Raw genomic sequence first — 16,327 nt, forward strand, 5'->3', positions numbered from 1 at the left:
CATAGTTGCCCTTGGACTCTCCTGACTCATTCATGTTTAACTTCAGTTCATTACTCATATTAGCAGGTTTTTCAGCTCCTTGTTCAGACTGAGGAGGTATTGGTCGTAGTGACCCCCACATTCCTAAGATACTGAATTTATTTTCTGTTTCCTGGAGGGTGCAGTTTGTCATCTTCCTGCACGTATGATATTGATTGTGGCAAGGATAAGATCTGGCAGGCTGAGATACTGTCCAGAAGATAAGTGATTAGCTTAGGGAGAAGATGGCAGACTGTTAGCCTCTGGTGGTATGTACACCTTATGTCTCTTGAGCTTTCCATTTGGGATCTTGTTCTAGTGGTCCCTTCTGCTAGATAGTCACATCGCAAGAGGTGTTTTGCTCAGAAGTCACACTACATATCGCCCCTTTTCCCGCCAGTTGACAAGGGGCAGTGCAATCTCTGGAGGTGGGTTTGGGCAAGCAGTGTAGGCCTCACTTACCCAAACTGGTCCCAGGAGATCCTAGGAGTGGGGCTTCCTTTGCTCACTCAGATCTGCCTCTGGGATCTCCAACCCCACTTTCCCTGCTTATCCAGATAGTCCTAAGAGATTCAAGGGTGGAACTGGGTGTGCAGGTCCCCACAGGGAGGCATAGATTCACAGATGTTAGGGTCGGAAGGGACTTCAATAGATCGAGTCCAACCCCCTGCATAGGCAGGAAAGAGTGCTGGTATAGATGACCCCAGCTAGATGCCTATCCAACCTCCTCTTGAAGACCCCCAGGGTAGGGGAGAGCACCACCTCCCTTGGAAGCCTGTTCCAGACCTTGGCCACTCGAACTGTGAAGAAGTTCTTCCTAATGTCCAGTCTAAACCTGCTCTCTGCTAGCTTGTGGCCATTATTTCTTGTAACCCCCGGGGACGCCTTGGTGAATAAAACTTCACCAATTCCCTTCTGTGCCCCCGTGATGAACTTATAGGCAGCCACAAGGTCGCCTCTCAACCTTCTCTTGCGGAGGCTGAAAAGGTCCAGGTTCTCTAGTCTCTCCTCGTAGGACTTGGTCTGCAAGCCCTTGACCATACGAGTTGCCCTTCTCTGGACCCTCTCCAGGTTATCCACATCCCTCTTGAAGTGCGGTGCCCAGAATTGCACGCAGTACTCCAACTGCGGTCTGACCAGCACCTGATAGAGGGGAAGTATCACCTCCTTGGACCTATTCGTCATGCATCTGCTGATGCACGATAAAGTGCCATTGGCTTTTCTGATGGCTTCGTCACACTGCCGGCTCATGTTCAACTTGGAGTCCACTAGGACTCCAAGATCCCTTTCCACTTCCGTGCCACCCAGCAGGTCATTCCCTAGGCTGTAGGTGTGCTGGACATTTTTCCTCCCTAGGTGCAGCACTTTGCATTTCTTCTTGTTGAACTGCATCCTGTTGTTTTCTGCCCACTTGTCTAACCTGTCCAGGTCTGCTTGCAGCTGTTCCCTGCCCTCCGGCATGTCCACTTCTCCCCATAGCTTTGTGTCATCTGCAAACTTGGACAGAGTACACTTCACTCCCTCGTCCAAGTCGCTGATGAAGACATTAAAGAGTATCGGTCCAAGGACCGAGCCCTGCGGCACCCCACTGCCCACGCCCTTCCAGGTCGAAACCGGTGCATGGGGCACCATGGTCCTGTGCCTCCTTGCCAGAACCATAGTGGGCTTCCCCTGCTTCAGGAGACCCTCTCCTGGCAATCATGGATGAGTCTCTAAGTGGGGAGCAGTGATTTCCCCGCTTGTGGAGAGGTGCCTCAAGATTCCCTGGAGTCCTTCCCTAAGTGGGGAACGCCAGGTAAGTAATCTAGAGGTTTGAGGAGTCCTTAAGCGCTCAGAGCAGTTATCCAGGGTGGCTGGTGAATGCAGTCAGCTCGGACTGCCCATACTTTTCTGCTGCAGAGCTCATAGAAGTAGCAATGATCATACTGTCGTGCTACAGAGCTCATAGAAGCTGCAATAAAGCAGCAGAATCTGTTACTACTTTTAAAGTCTATTACTACTGGCACCAGTGTTTCAGAATTTGCATTGTCTGTCTGGTGGGTTCTAGGTGGATTTTGGGGTATTGATTATGACCTACAAAAGCCAGATGGCTTCATATTTGCCTAAAACACAATTACAGTTTATTCCCAATCCTGAGGCAAATTGGAAATAACCCGTTTGCTGACTTTCAGGATATGTTGCCGAAGCTTATGTAGGGGTAAAAAGGATTTTTGCATTTTTGTATTTGAGTTAGTTTTTTTTAAGCTAAAGTGGGAAAACTCCAGCTTTATAGAGTGAAGGGATGGAGCTTTTGATACTGCTTATTGTATCCCTAATACTTTCGAATTCTCTTTCAAGATTACCTGTAGGATGGAGGTGAAATTATTAACTGGGGGGGGGGGGGGGGTGTTAACTGCCTATCTTGAATAAAAGTAGCATAAAAAGAAAAATTAAAAGATTTTGCCTGGAGTTAGCAAACACCAGCAATCTTTCTTGGAAAAAAACTTATGGGAGTAGTATGGCACCAACCTATGAATGTCGATTCAGTCCGCCAATTATCTCCTGGTTGGCTTGGCCTGTACTGTGGCAATAGCAGGATCAGGACTTCAAACTGTAAAGGAATATGCACAGTCCGTCTACTTTCCATCTATGGAATCATTTTCTTTGGCAATACTTCCATATTCTAAATTCCCTGAGCAACTTTAAATTGCTTTCTTTAAAAAATAATTGACCTAACACAAAATTATTGTCGTCCTCTAAAATGTAGAATTTTTTGCCTTTCTAGTTTAAAAAACAAACAAAAAGCAAATTAAAAAACTTGCAAAGATGAATTTTGCCTAATCTAATATAATAGGTGTGGCCTCATATTGAACAAATACGCTTGGCTTTACAGATGGGGAGGGGTAGGCCATTAAATATTTTTCAAACTTTTTGTAAAATTTTCCTAATAGTTTTCTTTAAGTGTTTTTGTTTTGGTTTTTTTTTGGTAACCTGGGATGTAAAAGATTTTATTTGTGCTTGCTTATAATAACTTGCATAACTCATTTGTGGTTTTAATGCAATCTTTCTGTATTGGTAAAAATTGTAAATCATATGATTGGAGAGTGTGTGTGTGTGTGTATACTTCTGCAGCAATGGAAAGTACTCCTTTAAAGCCACAAACACTGAGTGAGGCTTTACAACTGCAAACATTTCAGTTATCTGTGACAGACTCCATTGATTAATAAATGTCACGAGTCCTAGTAAATACAAAATACAGCACAGCAAAGCTGTAAGGCTGTAGTTGCAATGTACTGATGTCAGATGTTTTTCTCTGGGTTATGTGATGCAACAACTTGCTGGGTGGCTTCTCTGAAGCAAATGCACAAAAAATGAAGTTTTACCAAAATAACTAATACTTTTGTACAGTCTTGCTGCTTTGTAGCTATTTTGCAAGTCCCAGCCTTATTTCTGACAGTTTAAGATTTCAGAATAAAATTGATTTACATTTGATCTGATTTGTTTCAGAGATACTGATCTTAGTGGTAGCTCTGAATGTTCAGCTCTTGTGAAGATGAAGTTAGACCAGTTCCAAAGCAATGGTTGTTCCCTATCACTTGTTGAAGATTTATTTCAAAATTGCAATAGATGATACCTCTCTTGGGTAGAGTAAAGAATATAATGGATTGCAAATAAGCAGTGATTCTGTTTGAATCCAGGAAACACATTTAACATAGGCAATGCTATTATGCTGAACATTGAAAGCAATTCTGTTCCTTCTACAAATGTTTCTTTTTCCTGCTTTGTAAAATAATTTTTTTTTTTTGTTCAGAATCTTTTTTCTAGACATTCCTCTCCTTGACTTTTCTTTCCAGATTTTGTTTCCTATCCTGTTTGCCATGTTTCCCTTCTTACGTGTCAGGAAATTACCCTACCCTTCTCCATTTTGGTAAGATAACGTTCTATAAGGAAATCCATACGCTGTATGCCATACCAATATATGCATGTAGCCTTTTCTTCTAAGCAGCACACAGTTAATTTTTCCTTTGCAATTGTGTATACTAAAGTTTTTTTGTTTCTTTCTTTTTACTTTCATCTTACAATGCCTTTCTTGTTTGTTTTGAATGAAGATTTTCCTTAGGTACTAAGAAACAATTTAGCTTCAAATGTATTTAAAAAACAAACAAACCCCAAAATGGGATTTTCTTGAAGAGAGCAAATATTTTAAAATCATTTCAGCCTACCATTTGAGGCACCAGACATATCTTTTTGTAAGAGATTATAGTTTAATATTGTGTTGAATGGGTTTACACATGAATGCACACAGATTATTTGATTCTCAAATGTGTTATGCACACTGGGAATTTTTTTTCAGATTTTTTGATTATTTGGTATATTAAATCTTGGACAAAATCTTCATAAATTGCCCAATTGGCTTCTTGTTTAAATGATATTTTGTTCAAAAAGTGGTTCAATTTACCCTTAAAATCCTCTAGTTTAGTTTATAAATATGTTAAATATAATACTTTATTTAAGGGGATTTCCCATACTTAATTGTCGGCATGAACTTATTTTGGCATAGTTAAAATCTCAATATTCTGGAGTTAATAATGTATGCTCTTTACTTATTTTTTGATCCATTATGTTTATTCTCAGTAGGCCAAGAGAAAAGAAGGCTGTGTATATCTCTGTTAAGAACATAAATGTTCAATTTATCTTTTCATGGTGGTATCATTAGGTGTAGCTAATGTTTTGAGCTGCTGAACCCTAGTAACTATGGCAGCTCGAGTTACTGCTACTTCATTCATGTCTCCTGTTTTTCTTATACTGTGCTCCGGTTCTTCAGACAAATGGAGATGGTATGTTAAGCCCAACCAGGATGCTTTTGGAAGTTTACTAGCAGAATTCACCATATACAGTGTTTCAACCTGCTTCTGGTCCCAGTACAATGCTCAGATCCAAATTTAGATTGCAATAGAAACCTACTGGGTTGCTTTGTCCGTCACAACCACTCAAGGTTAACGGATCCTTCTGATCCCTCTTCCACACTGCCAAAACCCTCATCCATTTTTGAGTCAGCCAACTTGAAGATTACATGATAATTGGAGCACTTTTTGGCACTCTGTAGCCTTCTCTTTGGTAGACAAAGTCTCAAAAGCCAACAGTGACTGTAAAAGGGACCCTTGATAAATAAGCTATTAATGATTGAAACCAACCCCAGTGTAAGTTCATTGTGAAATTCCCATTGATTTCAGTGAGGTCTAGATTTCATGTGTTCATAGGTAGGTTTAGATCAAAAGGTGTGTGTAGGGGGTGGAGACCTAAAACCACTAAACACCTTGTATCAAGTAACTGCACTCTCCTTCCTGTACAAAACTAACAAGAAAAAAAGGTCACAAGAATGAACCAGTGAAGTGAGTGCCCTGTTATTTTTATTGTGATAGCAGCGTGTTGGCTCAGAGCACTTTGCTCAGGTGTGACAGCTGCTCTCCTAAAGAGCTGACACTCTTAAAGCAAAAGATCAGTTCTTAGCATTATTCCACTGCTTCCATGATGTACCACGAGCACTTACTTGCATTCACACCTCCCTCCCAGGCTCTCCCAGTCTTCCCCTCCACCCCCAGCTCTTGTGAAACCTCTGCTTATGGACCCTTCTCCTGCTAGCGACACAGCTGACTGCTTTGGGGATATTTGTGCCACCTGAGCAGTCCACTGACAAATAAACCCTATCCACTCACGTATGCCCGGGCCCCAAGTTTAAGCTTGGGGTGCTTTGGAGCTGCTCCTGCACATGTGCACATGTCCCATTACCATGATTGTAGCCTCTCCTGGGGTGTGTGCTCAAGCCTGCCCCTAAGCTCTCTATACTCCCTGATTTACAGACCTGGATGCAGATGAGGTTTATTTCTTGGTGGCATACCCAGGCTTGTTCAGGGAACCCATCTAGCCAGGCCCTTGCAAAACGCATGCCACCTTGCTGCACAGCATGTAGGGCTTGTGCTGCATTAAACTCAACGCAGAATGAGTTTACATCCCTGCATTTGCCCCACACACAGGACATTTACCTGAGAGAGGAAGAATATGTAAATAATACTTCTATTTTCCTTTTGTTCCTCATTACAATAATCCAATAATACATAACTAACTGGTTTTATTTTTTTAACCCAAGTTTCTGCTCTGAGATTAGACGGGCCACTAGGAATATGAATATGCTCCCTTGATAACTATTGTATTTGGATGACTATGGTAAAATAAACCCCTTTTTTCTTTCACAGTCATCCTGTCCCCCTCAAACTTTGCCCCGTGAATCAGCCCCATTGCTGTTCTATTTTCACCATTCTTTTAATCCTCCCCACTTAACCTCTCTTCCATGTTTATTTCCCTTCATTTGCCAACAGAAATTAATGTTTACAAAAGTGATAGATGCTTGCAATTCTCATTGTAGATTTATCAGGTAGCAGAACTAATGGTAACAAATGCATTGACTTTCTAAGGAAATTAGTTCTTGCTTAGCTAACCTATAAAAATGTAGTTGTTTTTTTTTTTAATGGAGTAGGCATATCTATGCATCTTTCATAATACATCACATGTAGTACTCTAGATCTTTATAGTGATGATGTCTGTATTTTTTTATAAACATATAAACTTCACCGCAGTGTAGTTAGTTTGGTAATTATTGTGAACTATTTTACACGTGGGGAATTTAAGGCACTGAAGCTATTAATCTGTAATCACCCAGCCGGTAAATTTAGTTTTAATTATTTCCACTCTTTACCACTCTCAAGGTGTCTTGTTCAGACTAACTGGCTTTGTCCTAATGAGTTTATGCAGAATTAAAACTTATTTCAAGGGACAAAATAGAAGGAGCAAAAGAGAAACATTTTCTTTCTCAGATGTTGCTTATGTAGAGGCATAAGCATAAGGAGACTTTTCAGAAATGACAAGAAATTTCAAGTAGTTGACTATGAAAGTAAATAGAATATTTTAGTATAGACTTCATGGAGATTGGCTGTTTGTAGGTAAGTTGTTGTATATGAAGAGACTGCTTAAACTGTAGATGAGAGCTAAAAGGATCCATTTTCCCCCACTTGTTATTGAAGCAAATTTAACATGAGTGTGTGTATGTACCACTTATTTTATTGGTTTTTCTTAAGACTTTTAGTAGTGGCTTAATCAGGCAGCATTGGTTCTTCTATTTAGAGGCTTCAACAGATTGTGATTCACATACTTAATTTAAAGCGTATTGAGATCAGAAAATTAACTCTCCATAAAATAATTAATTAAGCAAGCCTGAAGTTGCGTAACTAAACATTACATATTCCAAATTTCCTTCAGAAGCATTTTGAGAGATTTAACTGTTTTTTCCTCTGCACTCAGGTCAGAAGTCTGTCAGGCAGTCTTACCACTTCAACTACTAGTCTGTTGGGAATATGGACTGAATTCCTTTACCAGTCATTGTATTAGCTAATAGAATAAAATTCTCTCAAGTTTTTTGTGTAAAAATTGTCTTTCAGACTGATTTTAAAAGTCTGCAAGAGTTGTTTCTTACATCTCTTGATAGTACGTTTGAAAGTCTTTTTGAATTACATTTATTCCAATAAGTTGTCTCCTGTTTGATTTTAAAAGAAAATGTTTATACTTCCTGAGAGTGTTTGCATTTAATTGGGGTCCCTTTTCTTATCCTTTTCTAGATCTCATAAGCTTTGATGATGTAATAGCTACCTCAAATAATCTATCGCACCCTACTGCAAACAGACCGAAGATGCCTGGCAAGAGGCTGCCTACTCGTTTCAACGGCTGTAATTCTGTGAGTGCATCGACTGTGTCCTTCTGAAGTTAAATTGAGGGCTGATAATTTCCAGGGAACAGAATTGCATTGGGCAGCGCCATACAAATAAAGCTTTTACTCACAGAAATGAGTAACTACCTATTGTGCCAATATACGTGCAGAATATTGACAAGGAAGTAACGCTTCATGAGTGTTGCTTTAGAAATTTGTTGTTATCTGGTTTATGCATTGCAATTCCAATAGTGTCTGTAGTGCATAAGAACATGGACTCTCCCCCAAAGAACTTACAATTTAATGTAAATCAAAGCTGTCCCGTGTCTGAGCAACCAGGTGTCACACAACGTGAGTTCATTGGCATCCTTCCACCAAGCTGCTCCATACAGCAGGCCTTCCCCCCCCGCCTTTGCTGTACTGCATTGCGCAGACAACCCAGGCGCCCTAAGCTGTGGACTCTGCCCCATGGGCCATGCTCCACTGCCCTATCCCTAAGCTGAAGTCAGAAGAGAAAAGGGGAACCTGGAGACCCTGGCAGCAGCAGCTGTAATGTGGGGGACTGGGGCCTAGATAGGAGCCCACACCCCTTGCGAGATGTGGGTGACCCTGATATCAGTTATCTGTTCAGATGCACAGCATGTCAATGGTCAGAATAAGATCAAGTTGGAGTGGAAACCTGGTCACAGAATATTTTGTTTTCTGTTTATTTTTGTGGCGTTCCATCAGTTACCCTGCAGGAAAGCCTTCGATCTGCTGCCTTTTCTTTTAAACACATTTGTACTTGGTGTCGGTTTCTGCAGTGCCTAGTGGAGAACTTTACTGCCTACTATTTAAAAAAAAAATGGTAGAGGTGGGAGTTAGGAGGTTAACAATAATCTAGAAATTAAATGAAGGTCATCACTTGTATTATCAAATGTTGTAATTTTTTTTTGTTCCGCAAGCACCTTCATTTAGTATGTATACTTTATTTACCAGCCAAGTCAAAATGTGAGCACAGAAAAAGTTGTGAAGGTCCATAAGGAGGAGGAAGAAAGTGCCAAGCCTAAGCCATCTGAAATGAAAAAGGTATGAAGTGAAAATGTTTAGAAAGACATGCCAGTCTGTTAGTGCTGCCATTCAGTTTATGTGCACACTGGGATATTAATGCAGCCATTCAGATTGTAGATATTTGCCTTCAGGCACAAGTGCCCAGTGTAAGTTTAGATACAAAACTGCATTGTTGGGCACTGATATGTTTAACCTTTGGGGAGCATGAAGCAGTACTTATAGTTGCTAGATAGTAACCTGGATGTGTGCTCTGCCACCTGAACTCACAGCTGTAGAAAAGCAGGGCTGAACAGTAAAGCTGTGTAGAGGGGTAACCTCTCTGGAAGCTTGCTTAGTACAGTGTTGGCAGAGTTCCCTTCCACAGTAGCTCTTTACAATTTCAATGTAAAAAGCCAGAGCTGGTTTTCTAAGTAGCTGGAAAATACTCCTGATGCCAAAAAACCCAATGGCAGAAGGACTAGACTGCCAGTGCAGCAGTCAAAGAAAGGGCTGCGTGTTACCTAGAGAACCAACAAAAAGAAGTCATAGTATTGTGCTAGCGCCTGAGCCCAATGCGTCGGGACACCCTTGCACAAGGTACTGTATGAACACAGAACACAACGATGGTCCTTGTCCCAAAGAACACACCGCGTAAGGGAATCCCTGTATTGTGAGGCAGCTCTAATTGTGTGATTCCTCAAGCAGCTGGCATGTTTGGAACAGGGTGCCTTGTGATGCAGGAAGAGTGGGTGTGACATCACAGCCTCTCTCACTGGTCTCTCTTTACCCAGCCTGTTGCTCTGAACTTTATCCTTCTACCAAAGAAAGGCCTTGGGTTGGTTTTGTCCTTCTTTCTTCTTAGAGCTCCAGCTAGTGGGCCAGCAAACACCTAGAAAAGGAACCTGTCCCCAGTTCAGAGGCTAGTTTTTTATTGGGACTCCTTTCTGGAAGATACCCCCTTAGTATGGAAGTATTGTTCCTCTAATTATCAAGTCTTCCCTCTGGTGGAAGCCAGCACCTTCAGGGAACTCTGTATCTTCTCACCCAGTGTCATTGATAGTTGTTACATGTGCTCCCTACTTGACGTGAGCAGCATGTGCGTGACCTTTAAGGGAAAGGTTGTGGGCCTCATGAGGAGGCTACATGTCCGTGTCCCAGGGACATAGGACTAGAAGGGGCCATCTGGTCCAGTCTCCTGCATTTGCAGAGAACTGTTTACCCAGCCCTCCTCCCTCCATCTCCCCACAAATCACTAGTCAAACTCTCACACAATTGAGATTGGGTGATTACATAGCGCAGTTCCTTGACCACAGAGAATAGCCTATGTCATGCTCAGGGATCCTGGTTTTCTCTGATTTAAAAAAAAATCCCCAATTTTTAGTTTAAAAAACAAACAAACAAAAAAACCCCCAAATCTACATTTTTCCATGATTAAAATGAAACACCACTATGTATAGGTGTATATATTAGTGGTGTTTCATTTAAATCGTGGAAAAAGTGGATTTGGGGTTATTTTTTTAACAAAAAATTGGGGATTTTTTTTATATCGGAGAAAACCAGGAACCCCATGTTGTAAGTGAGAGCACTGGCCTGGTCCCTCTCACAGGAAGGACAGGGAAGCAGTTGCAAAAGATCTTTTCTATAGATGATTTTGGGGGCGGGTCTCTAGATCACACTGAAGTTCCAGCACCTGGTGGGGCTGGCCAACAAGGTGTTCTTTAATTTGGTGCACAGACAGTTTTGTAAAATGGAAGGCTCTTTCTCTTGCACCAATTTAAAGAGTGAAATTCTTTAATTATGCACATGTAGCATATACTACAGTAGCTGGGGTTTTGATGTGGACATTTCCTTATGGGTTTTTATAGTAAAAAAACGGGTGGAAAATAGTTTGTGGGGGAAGAATACAGTTTGTCGTCACATGAATACATAGAATGTTGTTGTTAGCTTCTTACTGATTTCTTTCAGCCATCCGTGTTGACTTCACCTTCATCTTCATCTCCAAGACCAAATTCTTTCATACTCAATGCTGCTGCTGCAGAAATCAAAGTTAAAGAAGAAACTGATGTTGGGAAAAATTCTGTGGAAGATCTCAGGGCTCAGATTAGTGAGTTGATGAGCATCATGGAAGCACTGAAAAAAGAACATGGGTAAATATAATTTAACCTTCGGTTTCGTATCATCTTTTTCTTCTAACTACTATGTTTTATAGAAGTTCTCTTTTCTAGCCACTCCTCGACTAGTGCCACGATGCATTTTGCTTTTGAAATTAACCCAGCAGGTTTTTATAACAAATGCATATTGATTTTTTTGCTGAAAAACAAGCACTGTTTGAGTTGCGTTCCAGCTCTTTTCGCTTTTGTACTTTTCTATTTCTTTTTTCGTTCTTTGTTAGAAGCATGACATAAATGGTTAATTTTGTTATGTTTGCTTACAAAAACTCTTAAGATTTTTCTCAAAGGTGTAGGGTCAGAATCCAGCACAGTATATGGCAAGTCATATTTGTGGTTGAGGAGCCCAATGGGCAAAGCTAACGTCAGTGGGATGATACTCGAATGCCAAGGAAACTTAATGATAATGCAGCACTGTAGAGTTTCAGTTGGCTCTCACTATCCTCCATCTTCCACCTCCCTTGATCTAAACCATCTCAGGACCAGAGTGTGCTCAGAAGGGAGCAACCTCTTGCCTGTGGCACATGAGGGACCCAGTGCTAATTCATTCTGAGATGACTTGATTCTGGGTCAACATTTCACTTTTTTTTAAACAGATGACCAGTGTATTCTCCATCGTTGGAAGTTTTTTTGTTTGCTTTTTTTAAAGGCAGCTTAGATAAACACTTGTCTAGTGTGGTTTTGACAGGGAAGCCTTTAGTAGGACATTGGACTAGATGACCTCTTGAGGTCATTTCCAACCCTATGTTACTACGATTGTGTGAAGACTGGCCAAAAGGCACAGCCTCCCCAATTTTTAGTTGCATAACACTGACGGGTTTTTTTTAACTATGTGCTTGATATATACTGTTAAGTAAAGTGATTTATGCAGTGAACTGAAAATTTGTGGAAACTGAAGCATTCTAATGTTCATTCCGTTCCTTTGGAAGGCAAAGTAATTTGTGTCTGTATAAAAGACTATTATAATCAAGGTGCAAGGAGATACTGTGTTCTCATTCAAATAATTTCATACATATGTTTTATTATAGCAGTGTGTACACCCAGTTGCTTGGAGCCTAAGACTTTAGTTAGCAGTTCTTTTGGGGTACGGTATGTTGCTTTGTCCCTGTACTTCCAGCTATGGGCATAAAGAGAGGCATGGCTCCCCCCATTTCCTTCTCATTACCTATGGGAAGAGTGTGCGCCTCCATATCAGCGGTAGCTCTTTTTTTTTTTCTTCCATGCAGCTATCGTACTCCACAACTCCAAATAACTAAATAGCTGTTAATTCTACTTGGGGGAGGGGGCTATGTGCATATATACAGATAGAGTTTATATAGTTATCACTGTTTTCAGTTCTGAACACTAAGATAAAGATAATTGTATGTTTTCAGTCATGTATTTTAAATTTTTGTTTTAAATTTATAGGAAAGAACTGGAAAAACTAAAACAAGATTTGGAGGAAGAGAAGGTGATACGAAGTAACTTGGAGGTAACTATTGGGATGTGCATGCTGTCCTCTGACTAACTGGCTAATGGATGGCTTGACAGCAATGCTTGACCTTCTCTAGAGGTTTTCTTAGTACAAGCCTGAGTGCTTGCCCAGTTAAAGCAGCATTTTTTCTTATCCTTGACTTTTTTTCTTTCTTTGCATGAAAGATTTTGTAGTAAGGACTTACAGCTAGAAAAACACAAACTTTCAAGTGTAAAGTTAGAGATAAAACACAGAGTACCAATCTGGGGGAAGAGTTATATAATATCCTACTAGATTATGAACATGCTCTCTCTTGGAGCTTCTTATACAGGCAGCTCCCAAATAGTAGAACTAACATTTCATGAAACACCTTTTAATCATATGGTGATGGGAACCCAGGTACTCTAAACAGCTGAGAAGTTTTGTCCCCATGTGCTCCTAGAGTGATAAAAATTGACATTTTAATCTGGTAAAAAAAAAAAAAAAAAGGAAGCTGACTTATGAAAATGCTGGCACTTTTCCTGATTTCTGCTGCCCCCTTCCATCCCCTGATGTTCATAACAACATTTTAATGAGCTATAAATGAGTGTTTCAGAATAACTCAAATAACACCAGGTTGTAGTAGCATATCTGAACTCAAGTCTTGCTTCCTTCCCTGGTTTCCCTTTCATGCTTTGAGGAAAAACTGGCAGGAGTTTTACAGGGAGAAACTCTGAGTGCATATCACCTCTGAGTCCTGTATTGTGAAATAACTAGTATGTGTTCATCATAAATATTTATATGTGGTCTTTCGTGATCTTATTTTTGGTAGGTACAAAAAGGATGATAGAGGAAAATAGTCTTCAAGTTAGCAAAAATTGCCTTTTTGCAAATTCAGAGGATGTTCCCCAAATGTCACTGTTTAGAATATAGCCCGGCTTTTGGACTTCCACTGAAATCAGTGATGTTACTGCAGATTTGCACTGTTGTAACTCAAAAGAGAATATATATTTCAGAATCCTTTAAAAGAAAGCTATAAGGCACACTTGGCAGGAAGGGGCTGTGCATGATCTGGTATTAGGAGACGAGTCTGAGATGCAACACACTAGCTAATGTAGCCTGTGCAGGAGTCTGCTGTCAAGCAACTGAGTCCACCGAACAAACATGTTCAGCAGGACACATTACTTGGAGCCGTTTAGTCAAGAAATTTTACAGTACAAATAAAGTAGATCCTGTTAAATGAATTTTGGAAGCCTTGGCTATTTAGGTGAGAGGCAGAGGCCAGCAGTTTAATAACAGACAGAAAATGTACATATTTGTATAGCTATGCTCTTATTAAGTTGTTAAATTAATGTGTTTTAATAGGTAATTACAAAAAAAGAATTACAAAGAAATTACAAGGAAAGAGTTGCAAAGAAAATTGATGGATAGATTCAGATTTCATTTAATTGAAGGTACTGCTACTGAATTACAAATTATTTCTTTACTCATAATTTCTCTTTCTTTCTATAGGTTGAAATAGAAAAGCTGAAGAAAATGGTGATGTCTACATGAGCTGGCATAGACTCGCTGTCCGTTACTTGCTAGGAATCCAAGTCAAAATACAAAAAGAACTGTTTTTTTACTTAAAGAATAATGCTGGTTTTAGAGAAGAAAAAGAGTAAAAAGAATATAGTCTTGTATTCAGAGATGGAAGAAAAGAAAATGAATAATGATGTAATTTTTTTATTTTTTTTTTGCCAATATCGAAGAGGCCTTATTTCTTACTGTGCTGGAATCGCAGACCTATATTTTCTGGTTTGCTTGAAAATACTACTGAATCTGTATAAAAAGGAGAGGGAGTTCTTAATAGATTTTTATTGAATACTTGTAGTGTAATTTTTAAAGAGATCTATACTATAAATAGGGTGATTATATCTTTACAAGTAATCTGTAAAATAGTCTATTGGGAGGGATGGAGTAGCCTTATAGTAATTGTAGTCACTACTTTTTCCCCTACACACAAAAGGGAATATATGATATTTGTATATTATTTTTTAATTTTTAGCATTCTTACCCAGGGTTACTCTGTTGTGCCTGTCTTCAGTGAGTATTAATAATATGCCATTTTACAATTTGGGTGATAAAATAGGAATTTGTTAATGCAATGAAGCAAATGGATCACCTATGCATAGTAGTTATAACAGTCAAAATATTTTCTTAGCGAACACTTTGTCACTTGCACTATAGGATTCATAAAAGGGATTTATGATTGAATCACGGGACTCTGCTAAAACATGGATAATTTCTGAAACCATAACACACACAAAATCTAGAAGCAAGGCTAAAATCCATCCTTAACTCAACCTCTTGTGCCTAGATATTGCAGCACGTACAACAGCACATGCAAAATCAGCCTTAAGCCTGAATTACTTGGCTTTTGGGTATTGAAGTCATCACAGTCTCTAGTGGGTTTTTTAAGTAGTAGTATTGAGAGATTTTTATAAATTTCCTTAAGATGAAATGTGACTTTCACAGTCTCAGGCCTGTCTCATGCACATGAACACGTAACTTCATACAATCTTTACAATGGGTAGTATTTTCCCGAGAGTGATGCTAGATAAAATCTCTCTGGACTCTTCTACAAATGAGTGTTATTCTTGCCATAAACAACATATTAAAGAAATGTGTATTTTCACATGACTGATTAAAGCACCTCCTTTTGACCTCGCTGTCCTAACTCCGATGCAATATCTCTCTCTTATGTATTTCCCCATAGAGAAAAAAGGTTCAAAACCCATGAGTCACATGATGCTTTCACCCCGGAAGGAATTAGTCTCAGAATGGTCAGTGTTGGAAAATAATTCCCTGCTCTTTCTCCCCACATCTCATGTTTTATTCATGCTGTCCACATCTGGTATAGAGCTACACTGTTCCAAGCTTTTTAAATAGGAAGGCTAATTAAACACTTTGCTTTAGTTAAGCAACAGCCTTGGCTGTCATTGATGTAGCAGAATTTAGGTGGCAAAAGCATGCCCCGTAGTTTGGTAAGTTCATCAGAAAGTAGTCATGATTGGTAAGAGAACATTTAGATTTCTACTTCCAGAAATATGCATAGGCATAGTAATAATGTAATACATCACTTCAGCAAGAAAACAAGAGCATAATAACTTGTGGAAACACTTTTCCATAATTGGCGCACAATAAATGGCAAATATCTAAGAGTAAATTGAGTGATGTTGGACCATAGTTGTTGATTTATGTTTGTCATGAAATCTAATAGGATATAATATATATACAGGTATTAGGCTATATTTCCAAGATGCATTGCTAATAAGCTGATTCATTATTAATTATTAATTGTCTAGATGCATCATAAATGAAGACTTGAGCCAGATCTTTATATCCAGGAATAACATGCAGCTATAGTGGTTCTATCACACACTAAGCTTTTTTAGAACTCTTTTACCTCTCTAAGTCTGATGATGCAAAACCAAGAAATGAACATAATACAATAGAGTATTCTCTATTTTACGAGCTCTTCACTGTGATCAGAGCATAAAATGAATCTTGCGATAAATTGCTCTATGATGATTTTATGTCTGCATTTAAGCTTGTAGCAGACAAGCAGTACAAGACAATCAGTTAAATCAGATATGAAAGGTGTTAATTATTTAATGGCCTTTTTTTTTTTTTTTGCTGTAGCAATAAATGACCAAGTGCAATGACTGATTTAATAAAAATCATCTTTTAAAAGCTGCTGCTATGAGTGTTTTTAGCCATAAAGAAGTTGCCCTAATATGTGTCTGTCTTTTCAGTGGTTAGCATTGTGTACCACACCAGATGTGGTAGGGTGATAAAGTACAAATTCCTTAAAGCATTTTGCTTCACTGACTTGTTTACAGGTGCTGTAAAATGATGCATGTTATCAAAACTCCAGCAAATAAAGTCACTGTTGGAATA

General features: G+C 39.4%; 1 protein-coding gene across 5 annotated transcripts in view; it reads left to right on the plus strand.

The window, feature by feature from the left end:
* The window catches only part of CD2AP (CD2 associated protein), a 123,268-nt gene extending 106,941 nt beyond the window's left edge, over window positions 1-16,327 (plus strand). For all 5 annotated transcript variants that reach the window (XM_059729022.1, XM_059729019.1, XM_019480569.2 and 2 more), the window contains 5 exons: window positions 7,668-7,783; window positions 8,735-8,824; window positions 10,751-10,932; window positions 12,361-12,424; window positions 13,898-16,327. In XM_059729022.1, coding sequence (XP_059585005.1) covers window positions 7,668-7,783; window positions 8,735-8,824; window positions 10,751-10,932; window positions 12,361-12,424; window positions 13,898-13,939 — 494 coding nt within the window. In that variant the 3' untranslated portion in view covers window positions 13,940-16,327. The remainder of the gene's footprint in view (window positions 1-7,667; window positions 7,784-8,734; window positions 8,825-10,750; window positions 10,933-12,360; window positions 12,425-13,897) is intronic.

The sequence above is a fragment of the Alligator mississippiensis genome, chromosome 1 (assembly GCF_030867095.1).
Source record: "Alligator mississippiensis isolate rAllMis1 chromosome 1, rAllMis1, whole genome shotgun sequence".
Taxonomy (NCBI): domain Eukaryota; kingdom Metazoa; phylum Chordata; order Crocodylia; family Alligatoridae; genus Alligator; species Alligator mississippiensis.